This window comes from Vulpes lagopus, chromosome 2 (genome assembly GCF_018345385.1).
Source record: "Vulpes lagopus strain Blue_001 chromosome 2, ASM1834538v1, whole genome shotgun sequence".
Lineage (NCBI taxonomy): Eukaryota > Metazoa > Chordata > Mammalia > Carnivora > Canidae > Vulpes > Vulpes lagopus.
Window position 1 is genome coordinate 155,034,945 of NC_054825.1, and position 18,252 is coordinate 155,053,196.

An 18,252-nucleotide genomic window follows, 5' to 3' on the forward strand; every position below is an offset into this window, starting at 1 on the left:
GGATGCAGAGAACACAGAAACTCTCACACTGCCGCCGCCTCGGCCCGGGAGAATGCCAGTCCCGCCCCAGCCCGCGTCTCTGTCTCCAGCGGGGTCTTAGCCCCATACAGACAGAAACAACCTCAGGTCACAGAGGCCACTCTGGTTCGTGTGCTCGGTGACACTGGAAGTATGTGCCCTTTCCAGCGCTCCCCCACCTCCCACCTGAACAGACTCTGTCAAACAGGATGGACACGGAGCTCCATGTGGTGCCCGAACTCCTCCCCAAGGGCCGGTTCACACCCTTGTTATGTGCACAAGGTGACCAAAAAGAATTTTCTTTAATGTAAGCAATGGAGGAGAAGCAGGGCCTCCACAGAGCCTTACAGGAGAGGGAGGCCTGGTGGCCCAGCCCTAGTGCACACAAAGCCAGGGCGCTGCACCAGCCACACAGGGCAGGGGGTTCAGGCAGGTCTCTGTGGGGGCTCTGGGCCTGTGGGACAGTGATGCCAGGAATGGACTTATGGGAGGCCCGACGCCATGTAGGTGGACAGACGGCAGCCAGGGCGCTGGCAAGAGGCCGAGGCGGCTCAGGTGGCCATGGGAAAGCCCAGCACAGAGCTCTGGGGGCACCACGGCACAAGGAGCAGCAGCCCAAGTCCCAGGAAGTTGGCGCCAGTGTGGGAGCGGGAGGTGCACGTCTGCAGACCAGGCCCCGCTGTGGGGTTTTCAACAGCACTGAGCATGAAAATGAATTTGACGACGGCTGGCCTCATATAGGCGACGCCGAGAAGGGGTGGCTGTGCGTCAGCTCAAGAACTATCTCTGCTGTAATATGTGGAGAACCAAGCCGACCTCCCACAAACGTGTAACTACCCATGTGGGCTCACTGGCGCTCAGGGCCCCCGCAGCCAGGTCTTCAGTGAAGCGGAGCCAAAGGCAAACACGAGTCTGCACCTTCCCTCAATTCCCGAGGGTGTGGGGGCCACATCTGCTGCTCAAGAGGGGCTCTGTCCCCCCATGGGTGCTCCTTCCCCTCACAGCAGGACTGTTACCCACCATCTCCAGCTCCACACTATTTGTTGGCAAAATGCCTAAACTGCGGCCAAACCCATCTTTGAAAGCCAGTTTTTATTTATGCTAAATGGCATAAAGTCATCTAACAACCTAAAAATCCACCAAAAATTTTAAGTTGGGATGAATCACAGATTGTCAGTGATGAACTGTTCCAACTCTCAGAGGTAACATTTTAATATGTAAATTACCAGCAGGAAAACCAACAGAGGCCCTCTCTAGATACAGGAGCCCTGTGATGTCATGACTAATAAAATGGAATGTTTCTGAGTGGTTTTGTGAAGGGCCAAGCTGTCCGCAGACACTAAAAAGGTAGAGTGTCCTCCTGGCAGCCATGGAGAGAACATCACTGTCATTTATTTGCAGGCCACTAGAATCCACATGAATGCAGTTGTCCCACCCCCTGCTAAGATCTCATGTTTTTGCTCCTCTGACGTGTTCTTCTAAGGACGGAGGAAGGCAAACGTCTGCATCCCAGGGCCGTGGACTCAGGGGCGCTGCCATGCTACCGTTCTTCTTCTGCTTACCTCCACACATGCCATCTCTAAAGAGACCAGGCTCCAGAAGAAAGCAGGAACACAAGACAAGGGGTACTCCCCAGGGCCCATCCTATACAGTCCATGCCTCTGCTGCCACCGGGGCATGGGGAACGTGAGCACTGGGCTCTGGGCTCCACACCGTTATACCTTTGTGGCCCTCAACCTGACTGCAGGTGGGCAACAGGCCTTCCCCGACACACGACAGTGCTAAAGGGCTGCGGGAGTCCCTGGTCACTACAAACGCGGGCTGTCTACCCCAGGGTGCACACAGGAAGCAACGGGGAGACCCTCTGTGATTCCTCTTCACTCCGCACACCTGGTGGTCAGAGTGGAACCCCAGGCTCCAGTCATTTTCTCTTATACTCAAGATCTCAGAAGGGGCTGAGAACAAAGCCATGTGACCGTGGGCCGAGGGCACAGTGGGAGCTGGACAACCACATGTCCTCAGCTGGAAGCAACCAGAGCACTCACATCCGGGAGCAGCTTCTGCTTGCCGTGCTTTGTGGTGGGAGGCACAGCTACCAAACTCAGTGGCTGGATGGCCCAATGCGTGAACACGGGCTCTACTTCTTTCCTCCAAAAATTAAAACAAAGCATCTCTTTGACTTTGCAAGGTCTTTAAGTATCTGAAGCAGAACTTCTCCAGGTCATCCCCTCCAAGGGCCGCGGTTTCTTAATTGTCCCAGCGTTCCTGCATACATCACTGTTTCCAGACCCCTCACCACAGGCCCCTGTGTCAGAAGGCCCTCCTCCATTCCCCTTCTTGGCAAAACTTCACATGCAGGTCGCCTGTCCCACCTATCTCTCTGGCCTCTGCCTCCACCAGCCACTGAATCCTGCTCTAGCTAAGGTCTCCGATGGTACCGGACGGCTGTGGTCTCAGTAGGCTGCTCAGCAGCACACACCACAGCTGCACAATTCAGTTTGATGTTAAAAATTTTTTGGAGAAGACTTTACATTTCATTTTGAAGCAATCTCAAACTTACAGAAAACGATAATAAAGTATTTTTTTCTTGAACCATCTGAGAATAAGCTGCTGATACACTGCCCTATTACCCCAAATAATTTAGCATATGTTTCCCATAAACAAGACATCCTGTAGATTCCCCCAAGCCAGAAGGTTACGACAGACACAGGACCAGGTGCCTCTGTCCCCAGATCTCATGCTCCTTGCGGCAAATCAGCCCACAGCATGTCAGAACCACATGTTGGCCCACATCTCACCGATTTGCTCCAGGGCAAGCTCCAGTCTTTCCCTGACTTGTGCAGGGAATACGCCCATTATTTGGCAGACGATCTGTTTCCTCATGATGAGACCCAAGTAGCCCAGGTGCTCAAGGCTAAGCAGTGGTACTTAGGACACGAGTCCGGGCGCTGGGTGTGTTCCTAGCCATCAGCATGCAGGCCCTCCGGGCAGACAGGTACCCTCCTAACCTGACCCCAGGCCCTAATGCCCAAGTGGCGCCCCCTGCGTGGGTGTCATGGCTAGGGCCGCCCCTCGCCTGGTCTCCAGCACCGCAGCCTCACCCGCCCTCTGGTGTGTGAGGCTACTTTTTGTGGCCTCGTCAATGGCTTTGGACCAATGTGTTCAGGAAGAGAAGGGAAAAGAAGAGGAAGAGAAAGTGCCTTCCAACCTCCCTTTGTTAATTGCGGTAAAATATATATAACACAAGATAGGCCACTGTAGCCCTTTTGAAGGGCACACTACCTACACTGGCGTTAAGGACATCCGTCTGCATGTGTGACCATCCCACTATCTATCCCCATTAAACACTAATTCCTCATCTCCCCCGCCCCAGTGCCTGGCACCCACCCCTCTCTCTGTCCCTAGAATGTGAGCACTCCGGGTCTCCTGCAGATGAGGGGTTGCACAGTGTCCGTCCTTGCATGTCTGGCTGCTGTCGCTCAGTGTAGTGTCCTCAGGGTCCACCCCACACTCTGTGGGGTGTTTCCCACTTTGGGCTACTGCGATTTAATGAAATGTAAAGTCTTCTCCTGCGATCGTCTCCAGGAATGTGGGTGCACAGACACCTGCCGAGTCTGCTTTCTGTTCTCTGCTTACAGCCAGAAGCAGAACTGCTGGATCACATCCTAACTGCTTTTTAAATTTTTTGAGAAATGCCCATGCAGATGTCCATGGTGGCTGCACCACCCACACCAGCAGGAAGATGAGGGCCCCAGTTTCTCCACGTATCACTGACACCAGTCATTTCCAGTCCTCGTGCTGGCTAACAGCCATCCAACTGGACACACAGTGGTACCTCAGTGTGGTTTTCACCTGCATGTCTGTAATGGGTACAGTGAACGTCTCCTGCGCATGTGGGGCCTCTGTGTGTCCTTTCAGAGACACATCTATTGCACCTGTTTCTGAACCTGCTCGCTCATGTTGCTTGTTGAGATCTAGGATTCTCTACACCTTCTGGAGACTGGCCCGAATGAGAGGGATATGTGATCTGCAAGCAGTCTCTCCCATTCACAGACAGACTTTCCTTTCTTCTGATGGCATCATTTGTGAAGGAAAGTTTTAAATTTTGATGAAGTCTGATTTATATACTGTTTCTTTTGTTGCCTGTACTGTTGGTGTCACAGCCATGAAATCACTGCCAAATCCAGGGTCCTGCAGCATTTCCCCTGGAAATGCTCTAAGAGTTTTATACCTTCAGCTCTTACGTTTAGGATTTTGAGCTATTTTGAGTTAACTTTTGTGCATGGCACACGGTAAGGGCCCAATGTCATTCCCCTACACATGTACACCCAGGTTGTCCACCACCAACTGGTGACAGTCTCGTCGCCCTTGGCAGATGGCATCTGACCACCTACGTGAGGGGTCTCCCTGGGATCTCTATTTCAGTCACTGGTTTATGTCTGTCTCTGTGCCGGGACCACCCCATCTATGGACTAATCACTTGTCCTTGCCCACCCTCTCCCCAGCTTGGCAGTCTGCCTTCCCAGTGTGGGACCCTGATCGCTAGTTCCAGGACCAGCACAGAAGTCCTGATTTGAAGATTCTTGTGTGCATTTATTCTAACCTGTCTGGGCACCTCAGCACCTTGCGGGGCAGAAAGGTCACAGGTGTGACTTGAAAATATGCTGTGATGAGCCCAAAATCTGCAGCCTCCGGGGGCCAAAGCCTCCTGCTAAGACACTGGAAAATGCTACCAAATGTTTAAAGAAGAATTAAAACTGGTTTTCAAAATATCTTCCAGAAAACAGATGAGGAAGGAACATTTCCAACCCCTTTTATGAAGCTAGGATTACTCTTTTACCTAAGCAGACAGGGATAGTACAAAAAAAGGGAATGACAGTCCAGTGTCTCCCCAGAACTTAAGACAAAATCTTGAACAAAGTGTCAGCAAACCAAGCCAAGCGATGCATGAATGACTGTACGGCACTGCCAAATGGGATGTACTGCAGGTATGGGAAAGACGGTTAGACATCAAAAACCAATATAATCCACCGCATCAATGAGCTAGAGAAGACATGATTCTATCAATGGACACAGAAAAAGCACACGACAAATTCCAACAACATCCGTGACAAAAGATCTGAGTAATTTCACAGTGGAGGGCACTGGGTTACCCTTGCTCCAGAGCACCCGCAAAATCTTCTCCAGGGTCAGCGGGAAGGCAAAGGTGTCTGCCCTCCTAATGCCCTCTCTGCTCTGAAGTATCAGCCCGCCACAATGAGAAAAGGAGAGAATGGCACAGAGACTGTAAAGAAAAGAAAGAAAATGCCCCTTATCTGCAGATGTGATTATTTATACAGAAAATCCCAAGGAATCTCCCAGAACCTCCTGGGCCTAGTGAGTGAGGCCAGCAACCAGGATGAGACACCACCATACACCTGCAGGGACGGGAAGGTAACAGTGACAGCCCCTTACCCCATGAGGCTGCAGGGGGACCTGACCACGTATCCACTGCTGGGAGACGTAAAATGACACATACATTTTGGATAATCCCTTGGCAGTTTCAGAGAAAACTAAACATGCCCCTGCTGCAAGCACGACCCAGGGGGCGCCCTCCTGACCAATTCTCCCAGAGTGACAGAAATTTCTGCTCACGTGTCAACCCGCATGTGTGCGTTTCTAGCAGCTCTGTCCAAGATTGCCCCGGACTGCAACAACCAGACCACCCTTCAGAAGTGGATGGGTCGACCCCATGGCACAGCCCTGCTGGTGAGTGCCATTCAGCATTAATAAGCACACCGGAGAGACACACAAACCAAGGGAACGAGGCCAGGCAAGAAGAGCCATGTTTAAAGGTCCTGTGCTGTATGACTTCATTTATGGGGAAATGGGGACAGATCAGTTCTTGTGAGGGGCCAGATCATGGGTGGAAGTGGGTCTGGATACAGAAGGGCAACAGGAGGATCCTTGTAGTGACAGCGTGGTCCCGTATCCTTTTTTTTAGAGAGAGAAAGTGAGCACGCCTGAGCATGGGGTAAGGGAGAGAGAGCAGAAGAAGGACTCTCAAGCAGGCTCCACACCCAGTGTGGAGCACAACCCTGAGATCACGACCTGAGCCGAGACCAAGAGGCAGATACCCAACCGACCGAACATCCAGGCGCCCTGGTGCTGTCCTGTATGGTGACTGTAACTACGTCAACATCCTGGCTGCGATATCATGCTGCATCTGCAAGACGTTACCAGTGGTGGAAACTGCCTCAAGAGTCTTTCTTGTTTGCAACCGGTAGTTGCGTGTGATGGTACAGTTACCTCAGTTAATTAAAAGTGTATACATAATCAAACACAGCCATGAGGCAGGCCTCAGGGGGAGGGTCACGTAGCAGAAGTTGGGCCCAACACAAGGAGGCGCCGGCAGGTGACCCCTGAATGGCATGCATGTGAACTGCATGTGCCTTTGGTAAATACAGCACAATATGGTGAATGTGTTTTCTCTACCTTGCTTTATTGTACAATTACAGTATGTAACACACAAAAGCTGTGTCAATCAATGGTTATGGATAAGGCTCCCGGTCAACAGGCAGCTGGCAGGGTTCAAGTCCTTGGGGAGTCACAAGTTCTCTGTGGATTCTCACTGTGCACACTTATTAACACATTCATCCTAGCTCTGCCCTTGCAGTAGTGAGCACATCATGGTTCCTGGACATGATTCTCCACTGAAAGGGACCAGAGCTCCCTGGGTGACTCCAGGGCTGGGACAGGGAAAAGAGGAAAAGACCACTGGGCCAGGAAGCAGGTGCACAGGGATGGTGGAGTGCTGCCCGCACCGACTCATGAAGGATGGTTGGGAGGACTTCCTTCCAATTGCCAGGTCTCAGGAAGGACACTCTTGGTTTCCTGGAGAGAGACGGCTCCCCCTGGTGGCTGGTTGGATTGCTACAATCACCGAGAGCCAGATGCTCCCAGCGGACAAAGTCCAGTACCTGGAGGCACCCTTCCTCCTTTACTCCTCCTTACATCACCTGATCCACCCTAGGGGACAGTCCTTCAGAGCTCCCTGAGCAGGAGCACTACTGTGAACAATGCGAACCGACAGCAGGCCACAAGAAAATCACGCAAAGGGCACTGCCAAGAAAAATGACTCAACATCTGGCTCAGTGCTGGTGGTGGTGGGCGGCCCCACTGGTGGTGCCAATGTGGCAGGAAGTCGGGGTGTGCCCCTGGCTTAGCACCTGCGACGGTAGGACAGTCTGAGGGCCGGTGTGGCAGCCAGAGGTGCAGTCATGGCGCCCTTCCTTTCCAGGGCTGCCGTGGAAAAGATCCAAACTGAGGGATGGCACAGAGGAGAGAAAGACTGGGGGACCTGGGGCTCCGTGCTCCTCAACGTGCCTCTAAGTGACACTTGGAGGAAGGAGAGAAGAAAGAAAGGAAAGCTTGACTCACAAGGAGGTGTTTGATGAGAGGAGCAGATAATTTCAGTCTGAGAGGATAACACAGGAGATAAACGTTATTTTCAACATGTCTTCTCAAAAGACCTGTTATTCAGGATTTTGAAAATGAATTTTAATAGGTCAAAACAGTGAGGCAGAAATAAACAAGAGCCATAAGCAGCAGCTGCACTCAGGATCCCAGTATGATGCCTCGAGCTGTGTGTCTTGTCTGCTCACACTGTTTTATTAAGGCCACTTTGTACAAAGAGGCAACAAGTATATCAAAGCACTCTTACCCTTCATGTTTGCAGCATATGCACTGTTATTCACCAAAGTGGAACATGGTTCTTCATTTTCGGGCAAGATGCCCACAGGCATGGTAGTCTGTTGAGGGGAAAAAAAAGGATTAGTTTTTGAGAATTTACCTATGGCATGTTCATTTATGAATCACCTATCAAGTGCCAGACTTCTGCTGCCTATAATAATAGCCATTAGCTAAATGTCTCCCCAGCACCTGAAATGTGACTAGTACAGACTCGAGATGTGCTGTAGGTGTCAAATGTCAAATACAAGATTTTGTGTCTAGCACAAAATAGACTAAAATAGTTCACTACAATTTTTTTACCTTGATTCTACATTGAAATATTTTTGATATACTGGGTTAAATAAAATATATTATCAAAATTAATTTTCTCTGATCCTTTTTATCCTTAATGTTGCTGTTAGAAAATCTAAAATTGACTACAAGGCTCACACTATATTCCACTGGACAGTGCCATGCTACGAGTGCAATGCTATGGACATTATAGACACAAACCCACTGCTAACATGAGACTCAATGGGGAAAACCTGAAAAATTTAATGATGTTGTAATAACTTTGTATGGTGACAGATGGTACCTAGATTTATTGTGGTGATTATTTTGTAATGTATATAAATATCGAATCACTATGTTACATACCTGAAATAAATATAACTATACTTAAATGAAAAAATGAATTTTAAACTGCCTGCTTCAGAGCTTATTAGCCCTGTTCCCTACTGGGACATTTTCCCCTTTCTTATTGACTTACAAGATGTTTTTCTATATTAAGAATATCAATTCTTCATTAAAAAAAATCATACACCAATGGGTGAGCCAAGAAATAAAAGAAATAAGAAATGGAGACAAATTAAAATGAAGACACAAGGGTCCAAGCCACACACAGAAGAATGAAACTGGACCATTTTCTTACACTATACACAAAAATAGACTCAAGGGATCCCTGGGTGGCTCAGCGGTTTAGTGCCTGCCTTTGGCCCAGGGGCCAAAGCGATCCTGGGGTCCCGGGATCGAGTCCTGCATCGGGCTCCCAGCATGGAGCCTGCTTCTCCCTCCTCCTGTGTCTCTGCCTCTCTCTCTCTTTCTATGTCTACCATAAATAAATAAATCTTTAAAAAAATAGACTCAAAATAGATGAAAGATCTGAATGTGAAACAAAAATCCATCAAAAGCCTAGCATCAAACACAGGCAGCACCTTCTTGGACATCAGCTGTAGCAAATTTGCAAGATACATCTCCAACACAAGGGAAACAAAAGCAAAAATGAACTATTGGGACTTCATCAAGATATAAAGCTTTTGTACAGCAAAAGAAATAGTCAACAAAACTAAAAGACAACCTATAGAATGGTTGAAGATATTTGCAAATGTCTTATCAGATAAAGGGCTAGTATCCAAAATCTATAAAGAATGTATCAAGCTTAACACCCCCAAAACAAAAAAAATCCAGTCATGAAATGAGAAGACATGAACAGACATTTCTCCAAAAACAACCTACATATGGTCAACAAGCACATGAGAAAATGCTCTGTATCACTTGTCATCAGGGAATACAAATCAAAATCATAATTAGATACCATCTCACACCAGTGAGAATGGGTAAAATCAACAGTCAGGAAACAACAGATGTTGGTGAGGATGTGGAGAAAGGGGAACCCTCTCACACTGAGGATTGCTGGAGGGGAGGTGGGTGGAGGACGGGGTAACTAGGTGATGGCATTAAGGAGGGCACGTGATATAATGAGGGGGTTATATGCAACTGATGAATCACTGAACTGTACCTCTGAAACTAATAATACACTATATGTTAATTAATTGAATTTAAATAAAACCTAAAAATTAAAAAAAATACAAACACAAGGGTCCAGAATCTTTGGGATGCAGCCAAAGTGGTTCTAAGAGGAAGTTTACAGCAATAACTGACCTCTCTCAAGAAGCAAGAAACATCTCTAATAAATAGCCTGACTGTGGGGAATCCCTGGGTGGCTCAGCGGTTGCGCCTAACTTTGGCCCAGGGTGTGATCTTGGAGTCCTGGGATCGAGTCCCATATCAGACTCCCTGCATGGAGCCTGCTTCTGTCTCTGCCTCTCTCTCTCTCTCTCTCTGTGTCTTTCATGAATAAATAAATAAAATCTTAAAAAAAAATAATAACCTGACCTTACACCTGAATGAGCTAGAAAAAGAACAAGCAAAGCCCAAACCAGTAGAAGGCAGCTGAAATCATCAAGAATAGAGCAGAAATGGGGCTCCTGGATGGTTCAGTCACCTGGGCATCCACCTCTTGATTTTGACTTGGATCATGATCTCGGGGTCCTGGGATTGAGCCCCAAGTTGGGGCTCAGTGTGGGCTTACGTGTTCAGTGTAGAGTCTGCTTGAGGATTCTCTTCCCCTCTCTCCACCCCTCCCCCCACTCGCACACATGCACACACACACTCTCTCAAATAAGTAAATCTTTAAAAAAATATTCAAGCAGGAAATAAATGATATAGAAACTAAAGAAACCAATAGAACAGATCAATGAAACCAGGAGGTGATTCTCTGAAAAGATCAACAAAATTGATAAACCTCTAGCCAGACTCATAAAAAAAAAATAACAGAGAGGGGACTCAAAATCACTAATCAAGGAGGAGAAATAACAACCAAAAAACACAGGAATACAAACATTTAAGAGACTACTATGAAAAATTATATGCCAAGAAATTGGATAACCTAGAAGAAGCAGACAAATTCCTAGAAACATATAAACTACCAAAATTGAAGCAGGAAGAAATAGAAAATTTGAACAGACTGATTACCAGCAATGAAACTGAATCAGTAATCAACAAACTCCCATAAGCAAAAGCCCAGGACCTGATGACTTCACAGGCAAATTCTACCAAACATTTAAAGAAGAGTTAATCCCTATTCTTCTCAAACCATTCCAAAAAATAGAAGAGAAAGAAAAACTTCCAAATTCATTCTATGAGGTCAGCATTACCCTGATACCAAAACCAGATCAAGACACCACTAAAATGGGGAACTACAGGCCAATATCTCTGATTAACATGGATGCAAAAATCCTCAACAAAATACTAGCAAACCAAATCTAACAATATATTTATTTATTTATTTTTTTTTAATTTTTATTTATTTATGATAGTCACAGAGAGAGAGAGAGAGGCAGAGACACAGGCGGAGGGAGAAGCAGGCTCCATGCACCGGGAGCCTGACGTGGGATTCGATCCCGGGTCTCCAGGATCGCGCCCTGGGCCAAAGGCAGGCGCCAAACCGCTGCGCCACCCAGGGATCCCAGCAAACCAAATCTAACAATATATTTAAAAAATCATTCATCACAGTCAAGTGGGATTTATTCTTGGGATGCAAGAGTAGTTCAACATTCATAAATGAATCAGTGTGATACATCACATCAATAAGAGAAAGGATAAGAACCACATAGTCATTTCAATAAATGTAGAAAAAAGCACTTACAAAGCACAACAACCATTCATGATAAAAACCCTTAAGGAAGTAGGGTTAAAAGGAACATGCTTCAACATAATAAAGGCCATATATGAAAAACCCACAGCTAATCATCCTCAATGGGGAAAAACTGAGAGCTCTTCCCCTAAGGGAAGAGGCTGGATTAAGTTTAGAAGACAAGGATGTCTACTCTCACCACTTTTATTCAACATAGTACTGGAAGTCCTACCCACACTAATCAGACAACAAAAAGAAATAAAAGGCATCGAGGGATCCCTGGGTGGCGCAGCGGTTTAGCGCCTGCCTTTGGCCCAGGGCGCGATCCTGGAGACCCGGGATCGAATCCCATGTCGGGCTCCCGGTGCATGGAGCCTGCTTCTCCCTCTGCCTGTGTCTCTGCTTCTCTCTCTCTCACTGTGTGCCTATCATAAATAAATAAAATTAAAAAAAATAAATAAAAGGCATCGAGATTAGTAAGAAAGAAGTAAAATTCTATTGGCAGATGATGTGATACTGTAGTAGAAAACCTGACAGACTCCACCAAAAAAACTACTAAAACTGATTAACTTCAGCAAAGTTGCAGGATATAAAATCAATGTACAGACAGCTGTTGTGTTTTTATACAACAATAATGAAGTGGTAGATAAATTAAGAAAACAGTTTCATTTGTAAATGTACCAAAAGTAATAAAACCCCTAAGAATAAACATAACCAAGGATGTGAAAGATTTGTACTCTCAAAACTACAAAACACTGATGAAAAGAACTGAAGACAACACAAAGAAATGGAAAGACATTTAATGCTCAAGACTTGGCAGAACAAATATTGTTAAAATGTCTATACTACCCAGAGCCATCTCCAGATTTAATGCAATCCCTAACAAAATGCCAACAGCATTTTTCATGAAACTAGAACAAACAATCCTAAAATTATGGAACCACAGAAGACCCCAAATAGCCGAAGCAATCTTGAAAAAGAAAAAACAAAACTAGTAGTATCACAATTCCAGACTTCAAGTTATATTACAAAGCTGTAGTAATCAAAACAATACAGTGCTGACATAAAAACAGACACACAGATCAATGGAACAGAATAGAAAGCCCATGAAAAAACCCCCACAATTATGTGGTCAATTAATCTTCAACAAAGCAGGTTAGAATACCCAATGGGAAAAATATATTCTCTTCAATAAATGGTGTTGGGGAAGCGGGACAGCTACATGCAAAAGAATCAAACTGGATCACTTTCTTACACCATACACAAAAATAAATGCAAAATGGATCAAGGACCTAAATTTGAGACCTGAACCATAAAGTCCTAGAAGGGAGCACAGGCAATAGTGTTTCTGACATCAGCTGTGGCAACATTTTTCTAGATATGTCTCCTGAGGCAAAGGAAATAATAGCAAAAATAAACCAACAGGACCACATCAAAATAAAAAGCTTTTGTACAGTGAAGGAAACAATCAACAAAACTAAAAGACAATCTGTACTGAATGAGAGAAGATATTTGCAAATGACATATCTGATAAAGGGCTAGTATAAAAATATATAAGGAACTTATAAAATTCAATACTCAGAAAACAAATAATCCAGTTATAAAATGGGCAGAAGTCATGAATAGACATTTTTTCAAAGAAGACATCCAGACAAATGACACAACAGACACAGACACGACAGACACATAAAAAGATGCTCAACAGCACTCATCATCAGGGAAATATAAATCAAAACCACAATAAGATATGACCTCACACCTGTCCAAATGGCTAAAATAAAAAAAGACAAGAAACAAGTGTTGGCAAGGATGTAGAGAAAAAAAAGAATCCCTTGTGCACTACTGGTAGAAATGCAAAAACGCAAACTAGTGCAGTTGCTCTGGAAAACAGTATAGAGTTTCCTCAAAAAGTTAAAAATAGAACAAACCTATGATCCATTAATCATACTACTGGGTGTTTGCTTCCTCCCCCTAAAAACATGAATTCAAAGGGATACATGCACCCCTATATCCATTATAGCATTTACGATAGCCAAGATATGGAAGCAGCCCAAGCGTCCATTGACTGATGAATGGATAAAGATGTGGCATGTGTGTGCACACACACACAATGGAGTATTACTAAGCCATTAAAAAATAATGAAATCTTGTGTGGAAATTAAGAAACCAAACAAAGAGCACAGGAAGAGAGAGAGAGAGAAATCAAGAAACACACTCTTACCTACAGAACACACTGATGGTTAGGAGAGGGGAGGTAGGTGAGGGATGGGGAGGACAAGTAATGGGAGGAAGGAGTGCACCTGTCGTGATGAGCACGGAGTGATGTATGAAGTGTTGAATCACTATATTGTACACCTGAAACTAATATAACACTGTTAACTACTGGAATTAAAGCTTAAAACTTAAAACGGCACAGTCGGTGAAGCATCTGCCTTTAGTTCAGGTTATGATCCTGGGGTCATGGGATTGAGCCCCACGTCCGTCCGGCTCCCTGCTCAGCGGGAAGTCTGCTTCCCCCCTCCCTCTCCCTGCCCACCTGCCAGACATGCTCTCTCTCCCAAATAAATAGATAAAATCCTTTTTAAGAACGTAATTTTAAAAATCACACTTTTAAGAATTAGTTTATCATATATATGTTCTTGGTGTATTTTGCCTAGCAGTACTACTGTTTCATGCTGTCCAACCTATGAGATTTTTCCTATAACTTTAACTTTCCTACCAAAATAAGAAAAGTTTCTCTAATGCAGCATGTAAATCTCAATTTAATAATAGATAATAGATAAATGCTATCCCTTTGTTGCAGGCTGACAGTATTGATAAAACATATAATCTACAAAATTAAAGATGGCCCATCTTCAAACAATATCATATGTATCCAAATGTGACTATAAAAGTCATCTTAAAAATAGTAAAATTAGGGATCCCTCGGTGGCGCAGCGGTTTGGCGACTGCTTTTGGCCCAGGGCGCGATCCTGGAGACCCGGGATCGAATCCCACGTCGGGCTTCCGGTGCATGGAGCCTGCTTCTCCCTCTGCTTGTGTCTCTGCCTCTCTCTCTCTCTGTGTGTGACTATCGTAGATAAATAAAAAAATTTAAAAAAAATAGTAAAATTAAAAAAAGTAAAATAAAAGCTCTATTTGTTAATAATCTACGTGTGGCTTAAATATATGTCAAACAACACGAATACATGCTTTTTATGAAAAAGTAATTCTTTTTAACCTAGAAAAACCAGTGGAAAAAAGGAAAGTATTCTTGAATGGTCTAATTACCTGAGAGTTACTGTATATGCTTAGAGTAAACTATAAACCTTCAAAGATCCGAGATATGTAATAAACATCAGTTTGGGAAATGGAGTATTTCCAGACCTTTCAGTCTGAGAATTAAAACAGATAATCAAAACCATCCACACAGGCTCCTCTTCCTTCTCCTTGCAGCCGCTCATCACCTGCTCTGATCTACAAAGTCTAGCAGCCCCAGTTCCACTGCCTGACAAAGTGAACAGCCTCCTCTTTGCCCAAACACTGGTCCTGCCGTCGGCTTCACCTTCCAGCTTCCTCCAGGAAACCCCAATTAATTACCAACGACCTCAACCACTCACTTATCTTCCTTGTCTCATTAGATTAATTCTTTGGAACCAGCAGGGCAGCTGTAGGGCAGCCTTCATTCCAGGCTAGATCAGTCTCATGGTTTAAGTGACATCTCTCCGAGGCTTCCACCTGCTCCTCTGGGTGTCGCGAGGCCTTTCTTCTCTGGCTGGTGGGCACACGATCCGCTTCCAGCCCTTGAGAGCCCTGGCAGTTGTACTGTCCACTCCTTCCTGCGTCTGTCCCCAGCCTTGGGTAGTGTGCACGAATCAGTACTCAGGTAAACACTGGGACCAGCAGAGACCGGCAGGCCCTCTGCACGCGGCCACCGCCCTCTCCGTGCTGCTCCCGTCATCACAAACTCTAGCCACTCTGGCTCTTGGCGCATCCCTGAGGACGCTCTTCCTCCCATGCGGCAGCTAGAAACTGTTTCCAGGGAAGGAGCCAGTGCCATCTCAGGCTACCCGTGTCTTTTCTCTTATCTCAGAGATTATCGTCCCGAGCTGCCTGCTTTCTACAGTCCCAAACCCATTTTTATATACTTTGTCTGGTTTTCCAGTTGTCTAAGGCAGAAGGGTAACCCTGGTCTCTGTAATTTCACTGTGGTTGGAAGCAGAATCCCCTCCCTGGATCTCTCTGAATAACTGAAAGTCACGGGAACTCTGCCTGAAGACACTGACATACATAGTCCCACTGAATATAACTGCTGCCCAATCACATCCAGCCCGATGAGGTTAAACTATATTGTACAGCCAGAAGTTCTGTGTTTAAACTTTGACTCTGTTCATTGCCAGCTATACAAACCATTTTAAGCTTCAATTTTCTCTTCTGCAAAATGAGAATTATTATATCTTTCTTAGCTTGTTGTGGGGATAAAGAACGATTGAGTCTGTGCTTTTCTAGCATAATTTCTGGCATACAGTTATCCAATATAGTACTGTTATTTTAATTTGCAAACCAATATCAGAGTATGAGACTTCATTAAGTATTCCCTTCATTATCTATAAAACAGTCCTGCTGGCAGTTAGTAATGGCTGACTTTCTCAAGAAGATTTATAAAACATTAACTTCATTCACAACTGAATTCATTTCATGAGTCCTGGTTGCAGAGTCAGGAGAAAGAGGGTTGGAACAGCAATCCTGTCATTTCACTGTACAATCATCTTATTTAATTTCATTTCCTGCTGCTAATGACAGATATTTTGCTCTCTCTATCCTACAATTTGCTTTCATCCCAAGAAGTTCTTCAAAATGACTCAACATTTAGGATTAATCACAGGCTCACTAATTAGTACCTAATACTTAAAACTCAGAACAGCAATGGATGATCACTCATACCATTAAGAAGAGTCGTCACAAAGTAAGAGTTTGACATAAAGAATGTTCTCCTTCATAAAGGTCATTTCACACAAAAGATGGGCTCTGTGGTGATTCAAGTTCTGAGGTCATAGCTTTCTCTTCCATCTTCCCGACAAAAAGCCTGCAGGTGTACTTTAGGGGAGAATGTGTGGGGACTGTGTTAAAAGTGCAGGGGGTAAGAGATGCCTGGGTGGCTCCGTGGTTAAGCGTCTGCCTTCGGCTCAGGTCATGATCCCCGGGTCCTGGGATCGAGTCCCACATTGGGCTCCCCTGCAGGAAGCCTGCTTCTCCCTCTGCCTGTGTTTCTGCCTCTCTCTGTCTCTCATGAATAAATAAATAAATAAAATCATATTAAAAAAAAAAAGAAGAAGAATAAATGCTGGGAGGTCAGAAGTGCAGCATAATCCTCCCCAGACTTGCAGAGCACTTGTGCTCCACTGGCATCAGGGCCATCAGGGATGCCTCAAGATAACGTGAGGTGGGACCTCTGGTGAGGAGTCAATCTGTACTCTACCTCTCCTGCTGCAAGAGGCCCTCTGCCCACATTAAAGACATGTGTCAGCAGGATTACTTCCTACATGGCAATCATGGTAGAAGAATTTGAGGTTGAAAAATTTAAGTTTGTACAGGCAAAAATAGGGATCTAGAATTTGAGGTTGAAAAATTTAAGTTTGTACAGGCAAAAATAGGGATCTCCAAGTATGGGAGTGAACTTACAGAAGTTATATACTTTTATGTTCACAAATAAAACACATAAGTTTATTTATTTTTTTTTTAAATTTTTTTTTTTTTTTTTTTTTTAATGATAGTCACAGAGAGAGAGAGAGGCAGAGACACAGGCAGAGGGAGAAGCAGGCTCCATGCACCGGGAGCCTGATGTGGGATTCGATCCCGGGTCTCCAGGATCGCGCCCCGGGCCAAAGGCAGGCGCCAAACCGCTGCGCCACCCAGGGATCCCAAAACACATAAGTTTAGTCCATGCCAGTCATTGTTCCAAGACCCTTATTTGTCTTAACTCATAATCCTCACCACAATGCCATTTGGGGATTATTACTATTACTTCAATTAAAATAAATACTGTGTATTTTAGAGCAGTTTTAGGTTCATAGCAAAACCAAATGGAAGGTACAAGGAGTTCCTCTGTACACCTTGTTCCAATCCCACACGCACAGCCTCCCTATCAAAACTCTGGTCTGATAGCACATTTATTATAGCCGATGAGCCCACATGGACTCATCGTCATCACCCAGAGCCCACAGTTTACTTTAGGGCTCACTCTTGATGGTGGACATTTTATGGATTTGGATAAACATAGATGAACACATATGTGCCATCATAGGATCACACAGAGAATTTTCATTGTTCTAAAAATCCTCTGTGCTCCATTCAGCCATCCCCTTATCTGTCCTACCCCAACAACTCCTGATCTTTCACTGTCTCCACAGATTTGCCTTTCCCAGAATGTCATATAATTGGAATCAAACAGTACATCACCTTTTCAGATTAGCTTCTTTCATTTCGTGATAGGCATTTAAGATTTCTACATGTCTTCATCGCCTGGCAGTCCATTTCTTCTGAGTGCTGGATAATATTCTATTATCTAGATGAACCACATTTTATTTTTCCAGTCACCTGCTGAAGGACATCTGACTTGCTTCTAAGGTTTGGCAGTTATGAATGAAGCTGCTGTATACATTCATGTGTAGGTGTTTGTGTGTGCATAGGTTCTCAGCTCCTACGGGGCAAACACCAAGGAGCATGACTGCTGGATCTTCTGGCAAAAATGTGTTTAGTTTCATACATTATTCCCATTTTACAGATTAGAAAACAAACGTAAAGAAAAGTCAAATGCCTACAATCACGGCCATTAAATAGTGGAGCTAGGATCTGAATTCACACCTTTTACTCTTTTTTTTTTAAGGTTATATTTATTTATTTATTATAGACATAGAGAGAGAGAGAGAGAGAGAGGCAGAAACATAGGCAGAGGGAGAAACAGGCTCCATGCCGGGGGCCCGACATGGGACTCGATTCCAGGACTCCAGGATCGCGCGCTGGGCCAAAGGCAGGCGCTAAACCGCTGAGCGACCCAAGGATCCCCCACC

At 45.1% G+C, this 18,252-nt stretch overlaps 1 protein-coding gene across 2 annotated transcripts in view; it reads right to left on the reverse strand.

Annotated features, from left to right (window-relative positions):
- PTPDC1 (protein tyrosine phosphatase domain containing 1) overlaps nt 1-18,252 on the reverse strand; it is a 57,956-nt gene that overhangs the window by 15,447 nt on the left and 24,257 nt on the right. For both annotated transcript variants that reach the window (XM_041746458.1, XM_041746457.1), the window contains exon 2: nt 7,721-7,808. In XM_041746458.1, coding sequence (XP_041602392.1) covers nt 7,721-7,802 — 82 coding nt within the window. In that variant the 5' untranslated portion in view covers nt 7,803-7,808. The remainder of the gene's footprint in view (nt 1-7,720; nt 7,809-18,252) is intronic.